We start from the raw sequence: 21,188 nt of genomic DNA, 5'->3' as shown, positions 1-21,188 counted from the left end.
AGAAACTTAGTGAAATTCAACAAGGGCAAGTGTAGAATCTTGCACCTGAAGAAGAACAACCCCAGGGATCAGCATAGGTTGGAGACTGACCTGTTGGAAAGCAATGAAGGGGAAAAGGATCTGAGGGTTCTAGTGGATGGGAGGTTGACCATGAGCCAACAATGTGCTCTGGTGCCCAAGAAGGCAAATGCCATTCTGGGGTGTATTAGAAAGGCTGTGATTAGTAGGTCAAAGAGAGGTTCTCCTGTCCCTCTTCTCTGCCCTGGTGAGGCTGCATCTGGAGTACCATGTCCAGTACAGAGCCACAAAGATGATGAAGGGTATGGAGCATCTCTGTTATAAAGAGAGCCTTAAGGAGCTGGGACTCTGCACTTGGAGAAGACTGAGAGGTGACCTCATTAAAGTTTATACATATGTAAAGGTGAGTGCCAGGAGGCTGGAGCCAGGCTCTGCTGGGTGATGCCAAATGACAGGACAAGCGGCAATGGGTTAAAGCTGAGGCACAGGAAATTTCATTTAAACAGGAGGAGGAATTTTTTTCCCTGTGAGGGTGACAGAAGACTGGAACAGGCTGCCCAGAGAGGTTGTGGAGTCTCCCTCTCTGGAGTATTCAAAACCCACCTGGGCATGTTCCTGTGTGATCTGGTCTAAGTGATCCTGCTCTGGCTGGGGTGGGAGGGTTGGACTAGATGAGCTTTCAAGGTTCCTTCCAGCCCCTGACATTCTGTGATACACAGAAAGCTGCAGCACAAAAAAAGCTTTGACGTGACAGACTTTTTACTTCCCCAGAAGACACATTCAGCAGTGACAATAACCAGACTCAGCAGGCAAAATCAGAAGAGCATCATTTTGTTCACACATGTGAACATTTACTACAAGCATAAAGTTAAAAAACAATTAAATGTTTCTGCCAAAATTATTATTGTGGGCCCTGTGTGTCCCTGAAGAGCATTCTTTTCAAGTCACCTAAGTTTAATTCCAAGAGCATTTATTTAAAACAGAACAATTAAGCCAGTTCTTGTGTTTTACTGTAAGTGTGGAAAATGGTGTTACTTCTGAAAGTATCTACTACCTGTTTTCCTTCTTCATTTTATGGTTGCACCACTCCATACCCCCGCATGCCATATGATATCTAAAGTATTAGTCACTGAATACAGCATGCAATCACAAATAAATTCAGTTGCCAACACAAGGAAATCAAGACCATAACTTTCAGAAACTTGTGCGCTAGTTTGAAGCAAGCTGGAATGTTTTGGTGAAAAGAACTAGATAATAGGCTGTGAAAAGGAAAACAATGGTTGTGTCTCCTTCCCTCATCAGTCTCGCTGAGAGTTCTGGGAAGAAGAAGAAAACATTAGATAACATTCTCTATTTTGTCTCTCATCCTGCTTTTGCCTTCAGACCAAGCCACATCTCCTTAACCTCACTGCCACTAACCTTCCTTCTTAACCTCTTGGCTGCACCTTTATTCCTTTCTCAGGATTTGGGGTAAGGTTGAGAGGGCAGGGGGAGGTGTTGGGGTGGTTTGAGAATCTCTCCTGGGGACTCAGGTTTCTGGGAGGGGAGTTGTGCTTCTGTATTACTTTTCCTTGTATATTTCTGTCTATAACTGTATATACTGTAAATATCTGCTTCTATATTGTGCTGCTGTAAATAAATAGCTTCATTTATATTCCTAGAGTCACTTCTGAGTTAGCTGGGGCAATTACAAAAGTGTGGGAAGGGACAGATAAGATCCAAACCATCACAAACTTGCCTCTCAACAGACATTGTGCTATAGGTGATCATTCACATATATCTGTGCTTTTTCCAAGGAAAAAATGTTTAATTTCACTTTGTATGAAGGCACCGTCCCTGGAGGTCTTCAAGAAAAGCCTGGATGAGGAACTTACTGCCATTGTCTAGTTGATTGGATAGGACTGGGTGTTAGGTTGGACTGGATGATGTTGGAGGTCTCTTCCAACCTGGTTGATTCTATGATTCTATGATACCCTGTGACTTCACTTGAAAGTTAATGGCAACTTAAAGGCAAAAAAGACAATTAGAAAGTTTTTATGTATGAAGCCTGTCATTATCTTCCCACCTTGCAATCCTTACCTTCTTAGCCAAAAGTAGGACAAAGTATTTGTTGCACAGTTTCAAACAGGAAGGGGTAAAGCAGTGAGTGATGTTAAGTTTGGTGTCGCAAAGGCAAGTTACAGAAAGTGCAGAGTCCTGCATCTGGGGAGGAACAACAAACTGCACCAGTACAGGCTGGGAGGTGATCTGCTGGAAAACAGCCCTGTGGAGAGGGATCTGGGAGTGCTGGTGGATAACATCCATGGCACAGCAATGTGCCCTTGTGGCCAAGAAGGCCAATGGGATCCTGGGGTATATTAAGCAGAGTGTGTCCAGCAGATCAAGCGAGGTTCTCCTCCCTCTCTACTCTGTCCTGCTGAGACCTCGTCTTGAGTACCACATTCACTTTTGGGCCCCCCAGTTTAAGAGGGACAGGGATCTGCTGGAGAAGGTCCAGCAGAGAACTACAAGGATGATTAGAGAACTGCAGCACTGCATGATGAGGAGAGGCTGAGGAATCTGGGGCTGTTTAGCCTGGAGAAGACTGAGAGGGGATTTAATAAATGTCTACAAATATCTGAGGGCTGGGGGTCAGGAGAGGGGGGACAGGCTTTGCTCACTGCTCCCTGGGGTAGGACAACAGGCAATGGATGGAAGCTGCAGCACAGGAGGTTCCAGCTCAACACAAGGGGGAACTTCTTTACTGTAAGGGTCACAGAGCATTGGCACAGGCTCCCCAGAGGGGTTGTGGAGTCTCCTTCTCTGGAGACTTTCAAGGCCTGTCTGGATGCATTGCTCTGTGACCTGAGCTAGATTTTATGATCCTGCTCTGGCAAGGGGGTTGGACTCCATGATCTCTTTGGGTCCCTCCTAACCCCTGACAGCCTGTGATCCTAGTAAAACTATCTGATCAACAGTGTATTAGCCTTGGAGAAATACCACCATGTTCCAAAGAGCAATAGTTTTCAGCAACAACAGTGCATTATGAAATCCAGAAACGTTTTTAATTGCATTTGAAGTGAATGAACGTGAACACAGTACTTCTCTTCAAAATTCTTGTGCTTACAAAAGAACTGCACTTACTGTTTCTAAGTCTCTTATCACCACAAGACACTTTCTGATCCTCTACAGGCTGAATTCAAAGTGCAAATCTTCAGAAAGCAATCCTCAACTCAGAAGGTTCAGCCTTTTCTCCAAGACTTCTAACAGACTCCAAAGTATGCTCATCTTTCTATGCAGGAGGCTTACAGGTATCTGCTAGGAAGTAAAATTCTGCCAGCAGCAAACACTTGTGTATCGAGACAGCTGCCAGTGTGCACAGAGACTAAGATTTCTCTACTGCAGCTCTTTGAACAGTGAATTCCCTAGAAAGTTCCTCTTCCAGAATATTCCAGAATTCACTTTAAGCATATGTGAAATAGAAGTTAAATATTCATGCTTTTGAGGAACTTCAGATATGCAGAAAGGATCACCTAAAATGAGCTTTAATCAAACTGAGATCTGACATGACACTACCTCATTAGAAAGAACACTGAAATGAGTTCACATTAGATTTTGACACCAAAATAAATTCTCTCCCAGTCTTCTGCTCTTGTTCTCCTTTTCTTTTTGCCCAGTTTCCCTCTTTATTCCCCTCAGCACTTTTCTTTCACACTCATCTGCCTCTTCCTATGCCACTGCCCACCAAACCCATTCTGTCTACACTATGTGAGATGACTGTTTTAGTGAAACCCACATTTATATCATTGATATATACTACATGAATTATTTAAACATCCTGCAGAAAGGAACAAAGCACCATGGTTACAGAATTTCCCTCGACATCTCCAGCGAGCTCTGCTTCGTGGCACATTTGTACGTAGTAAGTATAAAATGAGAAAGGTCACAGACTCTGGGGTTGTTGGAGAAACATTCTGGAAACCTGTGGGTGGCATTTTCAAGTCCCTCCTTGCAAGTATTTGCAAGACACTTGCAATGCAAGTTAAAATGGAGGCAAAATCCAAAGAAAGCTTGCCTCGCTGCAGGTTTCCTAAAGCAACGGAAATAGTTTTACTTGTGCAGTATTATTACACCAGCAATTTTTGCCTCAGCCTCCCTCTAGTGTTTATCACTTAAAAAAAAGAATGTAGAAAGTCACTTCTCTATCTTCAGTATAAAAATCTCACAGTTACAGTCACATTATTTCAATGAACACAAGCACCTGTACAAGTCTGAGATCAGCTCCAAACTAAAACACAGACTCTAGTTTTAATAACAACTTTCAACCTGCTCTCAGGCATGACTCTTCATACCAATTTAGGGTGCCTTTCAAAGAAAGCTGGCAGGTTTACTTTAATCTTACTCTTTCATCATTATTTCTGCTCTTTTGCCTGCTACTAGTACCAATCATCAAAACAAACTTATTCAGAGGCAGTGTGTACAAGTACGCTGCAGTCAAGACTGAACTCAGTATCACTTCCATGAACACTGCTCTCAACTGAGAATGGCTCATTTGCTTTGCTATGCTATATTCCTGAATGGAAAAGCACCAACTGTCTTACAAAAACAATCTCCTTTTGTATATGTAACTTTTTAATTGTAACTGATTTACCTTTTTCATATGCCAGTGTATTCTCTTGCAGCAGTCTGCTAAGCTGGAACCCATTCAAGTGCAGAAATCGTAGCTGTTCTCTCATTGTCTTGCCACCCACAATTGGCAATATAAGGTTCCCAACACTGCTTCTTGAAATTGGTAGACCAAGACCTACAGCCAATGTGCTAGCTACATCAGTTTGTTGCACAACTTCAGGTTGTATTGGAGGACCTAGAATCAACAAAAGAAAAAGAAAAAAGTCATTTCATCACTGTGTGCAGTTCTGGAGTACTGTGTGCAGTTCTGGAGCCCCCAACACAAGAAGGATATCAAACTGTTGGAGCAAGTCCAGAGGAGGCCACCAAAATGGTCGGAGGGTTGCAGCAGCTATGAGAATTGGGGGCTCTGCAGCCTGGTTAAGAGAAGGCTTTGAGGAGGAGGCCTCAGAGTGGCCTTTCAGTATCTGAAGGAAGCCTACAGGAGGGCTGGGGAGGGACTATTGACAAGGTCTTGTAATGCCAGGATGAGGAGGAATGGGTTTAAACTGGCAGAGGGAGGATTTAAACTGGATGTTAGGAAGAAGTTCTTTGCAGTGAGGGTGGTGAGACACTGGCACAGGTTGCCCAGGAAGTTGTGGCTGCTCCCTCCCTGGAGGTGTTCAAGGCCAGGTTGGATGAGGCCTTGAGCTACCTGTTCTAGTGGGAGGTGTCCCTGCCTGTGGTGGAGTGTTGGAACTGGATGATCTTTGAAGTCCCTTCCAAACCAAACCATTCTGTGATTCTATGATTTCAGTATCAGGCCCATTTATTTCACCCCAGACAGTTGGTATCTTTCTAATTTCAAAGGTTTTTAATTAGTGTTATATCAGGTATTTCAAGTGATTTACAGAGAGCTGAATGATCTTTTTCACAGAATTACAGAACATTATGTGTTGGAAGAGACCTTGAAAGATCATCTAGCCCAACCCTAGAGTAGGATCACCTAAAGCAGGGTCAAACAGGAACACATCCAGACAGGTTTTGAATGTCTCCAGAGGAGGAGACTCCACAACCTCTCTGAGCAGCCTATTTCAGTGTTTGATCACTCTCACAGTGAAAATGTTTTCCCATTCACGTGGAACATCCTATACATCAGCTTACACACACTGCCCCTTGTCCTATCATTGGATGTCATTGAGAAGGACCTGGCTCCACCCTCCTGACACTCACCCTTCAAATATTTATAGAATCATAGAATCAGTCAGGGTTGGAAGGGGCCACAAGGATCATCTAGTTCCAACCCTCCTGCCACAGGCAGGAACATCTCACACTACATCAGGCTGTCCAGAGCCCCAGCCAGCCTGGTCTTAAACACCTCCAGGGATGAGGCTTCCACTACCTCTCTGGGCAACCCCTTCCAGGCTCTCACCACCCTCATGGGGAACAACTTCTTCCTAACATCCAATCTGAATCTACCCATTTCTAGCTTTGTTTCATTCCCCTCAGTCCTACCTGACATACTAAAAAAGTCCCTCCTCAGCTTTCTTATAGCCCCCCTTAAGATACTGAAAGGTCACAATAAAGTCCTGTTCGAGCCTTCTCCTCTCCAGACTGAACATTCCTAACCCTCTCAGTCTCTCCTCACAGCAGAGCAGCTCCATTCCTCTGATCATGCTCGTGGCCCTTCTCTGGACACCTTCCAGCACATCCATGTCCCTCGTGTAATAGGGGCTCCAGAACTGGATGTAGGACTCCAGATACTAAGCATTCAGCCTCTGTCCTCTACTGTTCTAAAACTAAAATGCAATCTCTTCTTAGCCAGTATCACTCTTCAATACCATGAACTACTGCAAACACAGCACACATATTATAAAAGAAAAGAGATGGTGCAGGAGATCCAGTTAGTATCAAGTTGCAGCCTACATCCTAAGAGGGTTTGAGAGCTTTTGCATTGGAAATAATAGAAAGCACTACAGGGGACTAATTTAATGCATGAAAGAAGAACAAGAATCTAAAGTAATGCTAACAGCATTCTACAAGCTACTCAACAACAGCTCAAGATTTAATTAATATCAGCTTGCTAGGCAAATAGAATTAGAATCACAGAACTATCAGTGTTAGAAGAGAGCTTTGAGAATGGCACATGCAGCCACTGACCCAGCAACCTCACTACTACTGCTAAAATAACACCATTAAACCCCCTCCCTAGAAACTACAACAACGCAACTTTTAAATGTCTCTAGGCATGGTGACTCCACCATTTACCTTGGGCAGCCTTTTTCAGTGCTTGATAACCCTTCTAGTGAGCTAGTTTTCCCTAATGTCCAACCTGAATCTCCCCTTGAACAGCTTAAGGCCACTTCCCTCTATCCTGTCATTTGCTGCATGCAAGAAGCACATGGCCCCACCTCACTCCAACCTCCTTTAAAAGAGTTGCAGATGGCAATGAGGTCTTCCCTCAGCCTCCTCATAGGAAAGTTAAACAATCCCACTTCCCTTGGCTGTTCCAAGACAGTGCTGAAGGCCCTTCACCAGCTTTGATACTTGTACACAGTCCAGCACCTCAATGTCCTTGCAGTGAGGCACCAAAAAATGAACACAATGTTCAAGCTGTGGTCTCTCTAGTGCTGGGTACAGGGGTACAATCACATCCCTAGACCTGCTGGCCACACTATTCTTGACACAAGCCACAGTGCCATTTGCCTTCTTATCCACCAGAGCACACGAATGGCTTGTATTCAGCCAGCCACCACTCCCAGGTCATTCTCCACGGAGCAGCTCTCCAGCTCCTGTGCCCCAAGCCTGAAACACTGCTTGGGGTTGTTTTGGTCAAGTGCAGCACTGAACACTTGACCTTGTTCAGTCTCAAGCTGTGGATCTCAGCACATCTATGCAGCTTGTCCAGATCTCTCTGCAGAGCCCTGCTGCTCTCCCCTACCAAACTTGGTGCTGTCTGCAAACTTAGTGAGGATGCACTTGATCTCCTCAACCAAATCTTGGATAAAGTTGTTACATAGAAATGGTCCCAGCACTCAGCACTGGGGAACACCACTTGTAACTGGGCGCCAGCTGGATTTAACTCCATTCACCACCCCTCTTCAGGCCCAGCCAGGCAGACAGTTTTTCACCCAGCAAAGCATGCACCCATCGAAGCCATCAGCACTTTCTCCAGGACAATGCTAGGGGAAACTGTGTCCAAGTCCAGCTAGGTACCATAGACAGCCTTGCTTTCATATGCCAGGTGGCTCATCTTGGCACAGAAGGAGATCAGATTGATCAAGCAAGACTTGCCTTTCATAAACCCATGTTGACTGGGCCAAATCATCTTGCTGTCTTGAGAGTGACACATGGTGTCTCTCAAAATGGTCCACTCCATGACTTTCCCTGGCACTCAGGCCAGGCTGACAGCTCTGTAGCTTTCTGGATCCTCCTTCTGGCCCTTCTTGTATATGGGCATCACATATGCTAACTTCAAGTCCATCAGGACCTCACCAGTTAGCCAGAACTGACAAAAAAAAATGATGGAGAGTAGATTGGCAAGCTCTTCTGACAGCTCTTTTAGCAGTCTTGAGTGGATCCCATCCAGTCCCATGGACTTGTGTGTCTCTAAATAGTGCAGCATGTACCTAACCATTCCACCTCAGAGCAGAGGAGGGGTCATTCTGTTCCCTTTTCCATCTACCAGCTCAGGGAAGTGTGCACCCAGAGAACAGCTACTCCTACTAGAAAAGACCAAGGCAAAAAAGGCACTGAGTACATCAGCCTTTTCCTCCTCATCCTTCGTCATTTTGTTTTCTCTCACATCATTAAAGATGGAAATTGTCCTCAGCTCTCCTGATGATGATGATGTATTTACAGAGGCATTTTTTATTACTTTTCACAGCAGTAGGCAGATTAAGTTCAAGCCGGGCTTTGGCCCTCGTAATTTTTTCCTCACAGAGTCCCACAGTATTTTTGCAGGTCACCTGAGTGGCCTGCCCCCCTCTTCCAAAGGTGGAAATCTTCCCTTGTTCCTGAGCTACAGCCAAAGCTGGAGCTCTGTCTGGGAAGCTGCAACAGACCTGGTGGATGCAGAGTACAGGGAGGCCCCTGCTTTCTGCCAAATGGTTATCATTTTACCCTAGATGTGTCTAGTCAGATAAAGAATGTTGAGGCCCAAATCCATGGATCCATGCAGGCAAACCTACTGATTTTTAAAGAGTTTTGTGCAGGGTACTCTTATCTTGCTGCAGTTATCAGGATTAGGCTTCAGTTCCACAGACATCTTGACACATGAATAGTGTCACTAACATCAGTAATCTTTTGTTTACTTTGCCTGTTGTTTCTTATGCATTTTACTAGCTCACTAAAAAGTGTGTTTCAGAAACAGCTAAGCTCACACTAATAATTTAAAACTACCTGCCTGGCTAACACAATAAATACATTCATGCTCCATATTCTTTCCTTAACTCCTAGCAGCCAGTAGTCCTGTTTCCATTCTTCCCTCACCTCCTCACACGAGCAATTCTTACTGTGTCTTGTTAGTCCTAGTATGAGAGTTGTCATTCATTCATTTACCCTGGCTGTCTGAGAGGGGAGAATGGAGGCCAGGAAAATACTCCAGCTAAGAAAGACAAAATGTAAAACTCACTTCAAATAGGATTGTAGTATAAGCCTATCTCACTGCTTCTCAGTACTCAAGCAGGACTGATGCAGACTCTGGCTGAAAACAGAGTTTTAGGTCAATCACAGAATTAACCAGGTTGGAAAACACCTCTAAGATCTCGAGTCAAACCTATCACTTAGCCTTTCTAATTCACTAAACCAAGGCACTAAGTGCCTCATCCAGACTCCTTTTAAGTGCCTTCAGGGGTGAGGACTCTACCACTTTCCCAGGACGCCCATTCCAAGACAATCACTCTTGCTGTGAAGAACTTCTTCCTAACATCCAGCCTGAACCCGTCCTGGCACAGCTTGAGGCTGTGTCCTCTTCTTCTGTCCCTGCTTGCCTGGCAGAAGAAACCAACCCCACCTGGCTACAACTTCCCTTCAGGTAGCTGTAGAGAGCAATGAGGTCTGCCCTGAGCCTCCTCTTCTCCAGGCTACACACTCCCATCTCCCTCAGCCTCTCCTCACAGGGCTGTGCTCCAACCCTCTCACCAGCCTTGGTGCCCTTTCCTGGATACATTCAAGCACCTCAACATCTTTCTTAAATTGAGGTCATGCAGATTTGTCCAGTATCACAGATTCACAGAGTGTCAGGGGCTGGAAGGGACCTCCAAAGCTCATCTAGTCCAATCACCCTGCAGAGCAGGATCACCTATCCCAGATCACACAGAACACATCCAGGCAGGTTTTGAATGTCTCCAGAGACAGAGACTCCACAGCTTCCCCGGGCAGCCTGTTGCAGTGCTCTGATCTGTAGAACAAACCAAAGCACTTCTCAGGAATAACTGTATAGAATTCTATAGAAGAATTCTATGGCAAATATAAACTAAAGATGGCAAAGTGCTCTTTAAAAGGTCAAGTTTCTTTGATCCTGTGCTAGTTTGAAGCAAGCTAGAATGTTTTGGTAAAAGAACTTGATAACGGGCAGTGAAATGAAAACAATTGATGTCAACTTCTCTCACAGTCTTGCTGAGAGCTCTGGGAAGAAGAAGAAAACTTTCTCCATTTTGTCTCTCACTCTTGCTTTTGCCTTGGACCTGGTCACATCTCATTAACCCTGCTCCTACTAACCCTGCTCCCTAACCTCTTGGCTGCATCTCTCTTCTTCCTGAGAACTGGGGTAAGGTTGAGAGGACCGGGGGGAGGTGTTGGGGTGGTTTGAGAGCCCCTCCTGGGGACTCAGGTTTCCAGGAGGAGAGTTGTGCTTTTGTATTGTTTATCCTTTGTATATTTCTGTATATAATTGTATATAACTGTATATATTGTAAATAGCTGCTTGTAAATTCTGCTAGCTGTAAATAAATTGCTTCATCTATATTCCCAGGGTCCATCTGAGTTAGCTGGGGCAAATTCAAAAGTGTGGGGGGGCGGGGTAACCCCCAAACCATCACAGATCCTTACCACTTCTCTTTTCAAAAGCAGAGCTGATAAACAGCAGTGGTGTGTGCACTTCTCCTTCTGAAGAGCCACCATGGCTACCTGTTTCGGACATCCCATGATCCCCACAAACAACGAGCAAATTGGGCAGAGAAGCTTCTTCCTGCAAAGTCACAGAAGTAAAATTAAGTTGCCTTGCAAACAAGATGCATGCTTGCAATGGTCCACTACCTGTATCATTCTCCCATGCTAGTAATGCTGAAAACAAATTCCATTTTTCAAACCAGCTCACACCTGAAGCAGATTACAAGAGGATGTCTGAAACTAAGTGTTACACAGTAATATTTATCACTTAAGGCACATATAGGCATCCAACATACTTGTCAGTATATTACCAAAAAAAAACCCCATTTACAGAGTCACAAGAAGCTGACTGAAGGATTAAATAAAGGTCATCATACCCTAAGAAGAAAACAAGAGGTCCAGGTGCAGTAGCATCAAGAGGGAAGTATTCTCCCCCCCATCCCACCCCCCATTTCTCCAGATTAAATATTACCCACAGCATTTGATGTAACACAATAACAACAATTTGGCATTTATATGTACTAACCTAACAGAAATTTAAAGCTAAAATGTAATCTTATTTCTAGCAGTCTCTAGTCTCTCAAATGCTTTTAGGGTAGAAATCTGATATGATTGACGTAAAACCATATAACTGTGTTTCATGTAACTGTGTTTCTTTACCTGAAGAAAGAGAAACAGAAGCTTAAATGAGGATTTTCTGACAATTTTGAGCTAACAAATCAGAGATGGCAGGAAAAAAAAAATACTGCCATTCCATAACAAAGCAGCTTTTTGCCATCTCTAGTTATTACCAGAATCTGTCCCTCCAAAAGTAAAATGCTTTTATTGTTTCTAAAACTGAGATAAAGGCTTGCATACAGCCTGTCATAAGCAAAACATACTAACAAATTGCAGCAAAACCACTGCAGATTTCAGAAGATTATAATTTTCACAAGCAGGATTTAACCTCTCTTTTCATGCAGCAGTATCCATCTGTCTAAAAAAAAATGCTACTGAAATCTTGTGAGCAGCTATTCTGAATTGCAGCTGCCAAAAATGAATGAGGGGGGAAAAAAAACAGCTTCAGGCCACTTGGAACCATGACTTCATATTTCACTATCCAGACTGTTTAGATAATCATAGAATCATAGAATCAACCAGGTTGGAAGAGACCTCCAAGATCATCCAGGCCAACCTAGCACCCAGCCCTAGCCAGTCAACTAGACCATGGCACTGAGTGCCTCATCCAGTCTTTTCCTGAAGACCTCAAGGGACAGTGCTTCCAGAACCTCCCTGGGCAGCCCACTCCATGCCAATCACTCCCTCTGCCAACAACTTCCTCCTAACATCCAGCCTATACCTACCCTGGCACAACTTGAGGGACATCCCTACTATTTCCAAAGCTAAAAACAGGTTCAGGGTTGGCAATTTATGTGCTGCATTTAGAATCTGGAGTTTTTCAATACCTAAGAATTGGTACTGAATAGGTATACCTTCACAAATGTAGAAATCAAAGCCATTAGCTATACATGCCCATTGCTACTCCAGCTGAATTTCATTACTAGCAAGCACACCAAGCACCATTTTAGCTCCTAAGTGAGGAAAAAAGAATGTTGGCATGCATTCTTCTCTTCCCACACACCAGGAGGGAGTTATTTCCCACAGACGTTCAGAAGAGACTGTTAACAGATGTTACTGAGGTCAAACAATAAAGTCTTTAAAAATATTACACTCTACTGTTAACTGGGGAATGGTCAGAGAAGGAAAAGAACAGAAGAACACCCACTTTGGTCTGAGAATAAACAAGCTACCACCTACAAACAAGCAAGCATTTTAAAGATTATTCCACAACTGAAACACACTGACCCAAGAAGAAGTTGCCTGACCTTTGAAAGAAGGGAAACATGAATCTTCTTCAGGATGTTGTCCATTTCACGAAGTTTGGGTCCCACTAATGGGCTGTTTGGCCCAGTCATATGTCCAATGTGGTCCAACCCCAGGTAATGTAGAATTAGGAGATCCCAGTCTTCTCTCTTCAACACTCTATCCAAATGTCTGGTAACATTATCATCAACCTCAGGCACAAAAGGAAAACAATTCAAAGCTAAAAATAATTTCCCTCTTGTGGAAAAACACAGAGAAATTACACTGCACTGCCCATGACAACACCCTAGAAACTGGTGAGAATTACAGTCACACATGATGTTAATAAGAAAGAAAAAACAACATTATCAGATTGATTAGCTCAGTGCCAGGCAGTCAAAATTTCTATCTTACAAAACAGATCACAGAACCATAGGATGGTTTAGGTTGGAAAGGAATCTCAAAGATCATCCAGTTCCCACTCCCCACCATAGGCAGGGACACCTCCCACTACAACAAGTCGCTCAAGGCCTCATCCAACTTGGTCTGAACACCTCCCTGGGCAACCTGTGCCAGTGTCTCACCACCCTCACCGGAAAGAACTTCTTCCTAACATCCAGTTTAATTCTGCTCTCTGCCAGTTTAAAACCATTACTTCTTGATCTGTCATTACAAGACCTTGTAAACAGTCCCTCTTCAGACTTCCTGTAGCCCCCCTTATCTGTTAGCTATCTCGTTATCTGAGGAAAATGCTTCTAATTACTCATTTATCCTTTCAATCCAGTGCACTCTGCACTGGATCAGACTCTGGCTGGATGGCCAGGCCTGGAGTAGTGGTGAATGAAGCAAAATCTGTCTGGTGTCCAGTCACTAGTGGTGAGAAGCAACATTTGGGTAGTTTAGGTTGGAAGGAACCTCAAAGATCATACAGTTCCAACCCCCTGCCATAGGCAGGGACACCTCCCACTAGAAGCAATCATTCAAGACCTCATCCAAACTGCCCTTGAACACCTCTAGAGAGGGAGTAGCCACAACCTCCCTGGGTAACCCATTCCAGTGTTTCACCACCCTCACTGTAAAGAACCCTTTCTTAACATCTAGTTTGAATCTCCCCTCTTCCATGTCCTTCTTGTGTGTTGAGGGCTCCAGAAATGTATGTCCTTGTGTGGGACAAGGCTATAAGTATAAAGCAACGTGTGTCATTCTTGAATAAGCTATGAGGACATCTCAGGAAGGAGCATCCTACAGTTGCAAAGAAATGGCAACCTAGGCATCATTAAAACAGGGAGTTTTCTTCCTCTTTTAATGAGACATTTGTCTGAAATAAGGATGAGGTAAAAAGGTAGAAATTCTACTTGTTTCTGTTGATGCACTAGAAGTGATGTTTGAGGATGTGTGGAGATCACAGAGAGAGTGACTGGCATTGGAATGTGCTGCCCAGGGAGGTGGTGGAGTTGCTGTCCCTGGAGGTGTTCAAGCAAAGCCTGGATGAGGCACTTACTGCCATGGTCTGGTCGACTGGACAGGGCTGGGTGCTAGGTTGGATTGGATGAGCTTGGAGGTCTCTTCCAACCTGGTTGATTCTATGATTCTCCAGTTTAAACCCATTACTCCTTGTCCTGTCACTACAAGACCTTGTCAGTAGTCCTTGTAAATAGCGATTCTTTACCTCATTTTTTCTTCTTTTTAGTTATGAGGCAACAGATTACATACAAGCAAGAGCAAATGGGTTGCCATGCTTCCACAGATACTTTTTTTTAACTGTTTAAAGAACTTCTGAGTTCCTTTCAATCTTAACGCTCCTAATTTATCTCTTCACAACAAGTAGGTACAGGAAAAAAACCTCTCTTTGGTGCTTGAAAGCACAGGGAAACAATTAAGGCAACTGTGCTCTTTCCACACAATTTTTGATACTGTGCAAACACACAAAAAATAATTGCAATTGCTGTGAGATAAAGAACTGATGATAGAGCAAGGAAGAAAAATTATTTGAAGAGTGCTATTTGGGGCACAGCTCACATGTTCTCTCTCTTGAGCTGTCAACTTATTTTTAGTGGCATATATTTCTCCCTGGATATTAAAAAATCTCTGCAAAACCTCACATGCAACACTGCTTTATCAACTCTGAATATCACTACCTAAAACAGCAGGAAAAGCTCTCCGTTTAATGGGCTATATTCAGAAAGCAAAAGGCTGTATGGGCTTGAGAGCCACACAACTGCAGAATCAGCAGCATGGTTACGGTTTTCCACTTCATGTTGGAGCTCCTGCAAGTCCTGCTGGTTACTGTAATTAAAAAGATGTCTTCCAGTTCATATTAGACCAACCTAACTTCCTTAAACACAGTAATAAAACACTCACATCAGCAGCAGGAGGTCAGTGGGCTGAACTTTTATAAACCATGGAGCCACAGAATGGTATAGGTTGGAAGGGATCTCAAAGGTCATACAGTTCCAACACTCCATCATAGGCAGGGACACCTCCCACTAGAACAGGTCGCTCAAGGCCTCATCCAACCTGGCCTTGAACACCTCCAGGCAGAGAGCAGCCACAGCCTCCCTGGGCAACCTGTGCCAATGTCTCACCACCCTCACTGCAAGGAACTTCTTCCTAACATCCAGTTTCAATCTCTCCTCTGCCAGTTTAAACCCATTCCTCCTCATCTTGGCATTACAAGACCTTGTCAATAGTCCCTACCCAGCCCTCCTGTAGGCCTCCTTCAGATACTGAAAGGCCACTACAAGGTCTCCTCAAAGCCTTCTCTACTCCAGGCTGAAGAGCACCTACTTTTGTAGCCTGTCCTAACAGCAGAGCTGCTGCAGCCCTCTGAGCATCTTGGTGGCCTCCTCTGGACTTGCTCCAACAGTTTGATGTCCTTCTTGTCTTGAGGTCTCCAGAACTGCACTCAGAACTCCATGTGGGGCCTCAGGAGAGAAGGGTAAAGGGGGAGAATTTCCTCCTTTGCCCTGCTGGCCACACTGCTCTTGCTGCAGCCCAGGGCTCAGTTTCAAAATATGAACTGAAACTGGCAAACTGTTTACTCTTTTAATATGCCCCAATTAGGAAAGTTAACAATTTTGCTTTATTTCCTTTCTACATGTCCTTTTTGATAACATATTGCAACACTGCTCATATTGTAACTACAAAAGTGATGCAATACTACAGAAAGTATGTCTCTAAGAGACCAGGACTAATGGGCTTTTCAAAGGTGGCACAGACCAACAGAAATGTGACATCAAACTGCTAACACTGAGAACGGAATTGGTAGATAAAGCCACACTTTTACTGCATTATCCAAACACCTCCCCCAGCACACTCATGAAATGCTTCAGCTTCACACTATCAATACCAAACACATAAAAAGCTCAATTTCTGTGAAGCTGCAAGTTAGCATTTCAGACCAAGAGCTGTTGTATATAAATGTGACATCAAACTGCAAACACTGAGAACAGAATTCCTAGATAAAGCCACACTTTTACTGCATTATCCAAACACCTCCCCCCACCACACACATGAAATGCTTCAGCTTCACATTGTCAATACCAAACACATAAAAAGCTCAGTTTCTATGAAGTTGCAAGTTAGCATTTCAGAACAAGAACTGTTGCACCCGTTCACTCTATGAAGTTGCCACTATGTGTTCCTACTCATCAGTTATTTAACCTGGGGTTGTAGAAAGCCTCTCACCTCGGTAAAATCTGACACAAAGAAGGACGTTGTACCATCATACTCCACAAAATGCTTGGGAAACAGCTTAACCCAGGTATCATCACCATAAAAGATAATTCTCTTCCCAGCTGTCTTTGCTTGCCATATTAGATTGTCATCCAAAAGAGCCGGGGAATTGAGATTCACAACAACATCAATGAAACCAGGTATGCTACCTGTCATCAAAGCCTACATAAAACAAGACAAGAGACATATTAGTTGGAACAAAAGACTTTGCAGTACTCAGGAAAACAGTACTAGCAAGTGAGGAAGCAACGAAGCAGAGAAAAGAGATATCATACTTTGGGTAATGTAGCATCATAAAGTAGCATCACATCTGGAAAGCAGCCAGGAGGAAAGGGACCTGGGGGTACTGATAGATAGTAGCCTGAAGATGAACCAGCAGTGTGCCCAGGTGGCCAAGAGAGCCAAGAACTGGGTGGATGGCAGAGCCCAGAGAGTGGTGGTGAATGGTGCCACATCCAGTTGGCAGCTGTCACTAGTGGTGTTCCCCAAGGATCAGTGCTGGGCCCAGTCCTGTTCAATATCTTTATTGATGATCTGGACCAGGAGGTTGAGTTCAGCATCAGTAACTTTGCAGATGACACCAAGCTAGGAGCAGCTGTGGATCTGTTGGAAGGTAGGGACCTGGACAGGCTGGATAGGTGGGCAGAGGCCAATGGGATGACATTTGACAAGGCCAGTTGCAGGGTTCTACACTTTGGCCACAACAACCCAAAGCAGTGCCACAGGCTGGGGACAGAGTGGTCGCAAAGCAGCCAGGAGGAAAGGGACCTGGGGGTACTGGTAGACAGTTGCTGAACATGAGCCAGCAGTGTGCCCAGGTGGCCAAGAGAGCCAGTGGCATCCTGGCCCGCATCAGGAATGGTGTGGTCAGCAGGAGCAGGGAGGTTATTCTTGCCCTGTACTCAGCACTGGTCAGGCCACACCTTGAGTCCTGTGTCCAGTTCTGGGCTCCTCAATTCAAGAGAGATGTTGAGGTGCTGGAAGGTGTCCAGAGAAGTGCGACAAAGCTGGTGAAGGGCCTGGAACACAAACCCTATGAGGAGAGGCTGAGGGAGATGGGGGTGTTTAGCCTGGAGGAGAGGAGGCTCAGGGCTGACCTCATTGCTGTCTACAGCTACCTGAAGGGACATTGTAGCACGTGGGGGTTGGCCTCTTCTGCCAGACAACCACCAACAGAACAAGAGGATACAGTCTCAAGTTGTGCCAGGGAAAGTCTAGGCTGGATGTTAGGAGGAAGTTGTTGGCAGAGAGAGTGATTGGCATTGGAATGGGCTGCCCAGGGAGGTGGTGGAGGCACCGTCCCTGGAGGTGTTCAAGAAGAGACTGGATGAGGCACTTAGTGCCATGGTCTGGTTGACTGGATAGGGCTGGGTGCTAGGTTGGACTGGATGATCTTGGAAGTCTCTTCCAACCTGGCTGATTCTATGATTCTGTGATCACCTTCTGCCACACAGTGCTAGCTGATGTCAGAAATAATAACTACCTCACCAAAGGTTAACAGTTGCAAAATGTCTTTATATGCCAGGTGAAATTTGCTTCGTTTACCGCCAAAAGGACAGTTTAGAAGGTCTAAGTAAATGGACTTGACACAACAGTAAGAATGGCACTACACTCAAAACAGTAATTAAGAAACTTCTGGAAAAGGCAATGAAGCCCACCTATCAAGAGCTATCAGACTGTCTCTCCCTCACTCTCTCACTGGCCTTTTAGCTGACCTAACCAATCTCATTCTTTCAGCTTCCTTAATGCAAGAAATGCCACTGAGACCCACTACTGAGAAGCCTGGATGATTATGTATTTTGATGACACAATCTTTTCACAACCTAGAACTTCATATGATTTTCTTTTAAAGCTTGACAAAAACATCCCTATGACAAAGAAAATTTAAAACCAACCTGGATTTCACAGAATCACAGAATTAACCACATTGGAAAAGACCTTTGAGATCATCAAGTCCAACCTGTCACCTAACACCATCTAACTCACTAAACCATGGCACTAAGTGCCTCATCCAGGTTTTTCTTTAACACCTCCAGAGATGGGGACTCCACCACTTCCCCAGGAAGCCCATTCCAATGCCAATTACTCCCTCTGTGAAGAACTTCTTCCTAACCTCCAGCCTGAACCTTCCCTGGCACAGATTAAGGCTGTGTCCTCTTGTTCTGTCTCTGATTGCCTGGGAGTAGAGACCAACCCCACCTGGCTACTACCTCCCTTTGGATACCTGTAGAGAGCACCAAGGTCTGCCCTGAGCCTCCTTTTCTCCAGGCTGCACACTCCCAGCTCCCTCAGTCTCTCCTCACAGGGCGGTGCTCCAGCCCCTTCACCAGCCTTGGTACCCCTTTCTGGACACGTTCAAGCACCTCAACATCTTTCTTAAATTGAGGGGCCCAGAAGTGGACACAGGACTCAAGGTGTAGCCTAACTAGTGCTCAACACAGGGAAGAAGGACTTCCCTGGTCCTGCTGGTCACACTCTTACAGATACAGGACACAATGCCATTGGCCTTCAGGATGCCATTGGCCTTCTTTCCTATCACAAGTTACAGGAACACAGAAGAATACCAAGAAAAGTGTAATTGAAAATAAGACAACTGGAAAATCTGACAATCAAGAGGCTACTACTTTCCTGTGATCACAAATACAAATTATGTGAGCCACATAAGCCTGCACTGAGGCCATAACTGCCTGTGTTGGTTCGAGGCAAACTGGAATATTTTAATGAGAGAAATTAAGATCATTGGCTGTGAAAACAACAGTGATGGCTACATTATCCATTGCTTTTGCTTAGACATATGAAAACAAGAACAAGAACACAAACTAAAGATAAGGTCTCTGTTTGTGGCTGCCTGCTTGCTGTGTTAACTCCTCTGCCTGGTTCTGTGTAACCTGAACGAATCATTCTTCTTCTAACACCTCTTGCCAACCTTTCCCAGCTCACCCTGCACATTAGGGGGATGCTGAGATAAGGGAGGGAGCAGAAAGAAAGTGGGAGGTTGGTTGTAAAGCCCTTCTGGGAGGCTCTGTTAGTCAGGAAAGGTTTGTATCTCTGTATTACCTTTAACTTGTATATTACTGCAATCAGTTGTAAATATCTGTATGTATTGTGTCAAGCTTGCAAATTGTGCCAAGCTATAACTACAGCTTCATTCCTTAACTTCCAGCCACCTGAGTTAGCATGGGTGAATTCCTAGCCACAGCAGGGGGTGGAGGTGTGCAACTCCCAAACCTGCACACTGCCCTTAGCTTCCTTTCCCAGCCAAGCTGGCAGCTCATGGTTTGGACAGATTCACTCTGTGCTGGGTCAAGAACTGGCTGGATGGCAGAGCTCAGAGAGTGGTGGTGAATGGTGCCACATCCAGTTGGCAGCTGTCACTAGTGGTGTTCCCCAGGGATCAGTGCTGGGCCCAGTCCTGTTCAATATCTTTATTGATGACCTGGACGGGAAGATTGAGTCCAGCATCAGTAACTTTGCAGGTGACACCAAGCTAGGAGCAGGTGTGGATCTGTTGGAAGGTAGGAGAGCCCTGCAGAGGTACCTGGACAGGCTGGATGGGTGGGCAGAGGCCAATGGGATGAGATTGAACAAGGCCAAGTGCAGGGTTCTGTACTTTGGCCATAACAACCCCAAGCAGTGCTACAGGCTGGGGACAGAGTGTCTGGAGAGCAGCCAGGAGGAAAGGGACCTGGGGGTACTGACAGATAGTAGCTGAAGATGAGTCAGCAGTGTGCCCAGGTGGCCAGGAGAGCCAATGGCATGCTGGCCTGCATCAGGAACAGTGTGGCCAGTAGGACAAGGGAGGTTATTCTTCCCCTGTACTCAGCACTGGTCAGGCCACACCTTGAGTCCTGTGTCCAGTCCTGGGCTCCTCAATTCAAGAGAGAGGTTGAGGTGCTGGAGCATGTCCAGAGAAGCTGGTGAGGGGCCTGGAACACAAACCCTATGAGGAGAGGCTGAGGGAGCTGGGGATGTGCAGCCTGGAGGAGGCTCAGGGGTGACCTCATTGCTGTCTACAACTACCTGAAGGAAGGCTGTAGCCAGGTGGGGGGTGGCCTCTTCTCCCAGGCAACCATCAACAGAACAACGGGACTGGGTAGGGCTGGAGTGGATCATATAGTCAAGCAGGTTGGAAGAGACCTCCAAGATCATCCAGTCCAACCTAGCACCTAGCCCTGTCCAGTCAACCAGACCATGGCACTAAGTGCCTCTTCCAGGCTTTTCTTGAACACTTCCAGGGACAGTGCCTCCACCACCTCCCTGGGCAGCCCATTCCAATGCCAATCACTCTCTCTGCCAACAACTTCCTCCTAACATCCAGCCTAGACCTCCCCTGGCACAACTTCAGACTGTGTCCCCTCGTTCTGTTGCTGGTTGCCTGGCAGAAGAGGCCACCCCCCACCTGGCTACAGCCTCCCTTCAGGTAGTTGTAGACAGCAATGAGGTCACCCCTGAGCCTCCTCTTCTCCAGGCTAAACACCCCCAGCTCCCTCATCCTCTCCTTATAGGGTTTGTGCTCCAGGCCCCTCACCAGCTTTGTTGACCTTCTCTGGACATGTTCCAGCACCTCAACATCTCTCTTGAATTGAGGAGCCCAGAACTGGACACAGCACTCAAGGTGTGGCCTGAGCAGTGCTGAGTACAGGGGAAGAATAACCTCCCTTGTCCTACTGGCCACACTGTTCCTGATGCAGGCCAGGATGCCATTGGCTCTCTTGGCCACCTGGGCACACTGCTGCCTCATCCTCAGCTACTGTTTACCAGTACCCCCAGGTCCCTTTCCTCCTGCCTGCTCTCCAGACACTCTGTCCCCAGCCTGTAGCACTGCTTGGGGTTGTTGTGGCCAAAGTGCAGAACCCTGCACTTGGCCTTGTTCAATCTCATCCCATTGACCTCTG

General features: G+C 45.5%; 1 protein-coding gene across 1 annotated transcript in view; it reads right to left on the bottom strand.

The window, feature by feature from the left end:
- PIGG (phosphatidylinositol glycan anchor biosynthesis class G (EMM blood group)) overlaps positions 1-21,188 on the bottom strand; it is a 139,384-nt gene that overhangs the window by 105,504 nt on the left and 12,692 nt on the right. The window contains exons 3-6 of the mRNA XM_064176707.1: positions 16,246-16,455; positions 12,582-12,770; positions 10,657-10,795; positions 4,649-4,861 (exon numbers count right to left, since the gene is read on the bottom strand). Of these exons, the coding sequence (XP_064032777.1) occupies positions 4,649-4,861; positions 10,657-10,795; positions 12,582-12,770; positions 16,246-16,455 (751 nt within the window). The remainder of the gene's footprint in view (positions 1-4,648; positions 4,862-10,656; positions 10,796-12,581; positions 12,771-16,245; positions 16,456-21,188) is intronic.

The sequence above is a fragment of the Pogoniulus pusillus genome, chromosome Z (assembly GCF_015220805.1).
Source record: "Pogoniulus pusillus isolate bPogPus1 chromosome Z, bPogPus1.pri, whole genome shotgun sequence".
NCBI lineage: Eukaryota > Metazoa > Chordata > Aves > Piciformes > Lybiidae > Pogoniulus > Pogoniulus pusillus.
The sequence above is the reverse complement of the archived record's forward strand: the minus strand, read 5'-3'. Positions and strand labels throughout refer to the sequence as shown.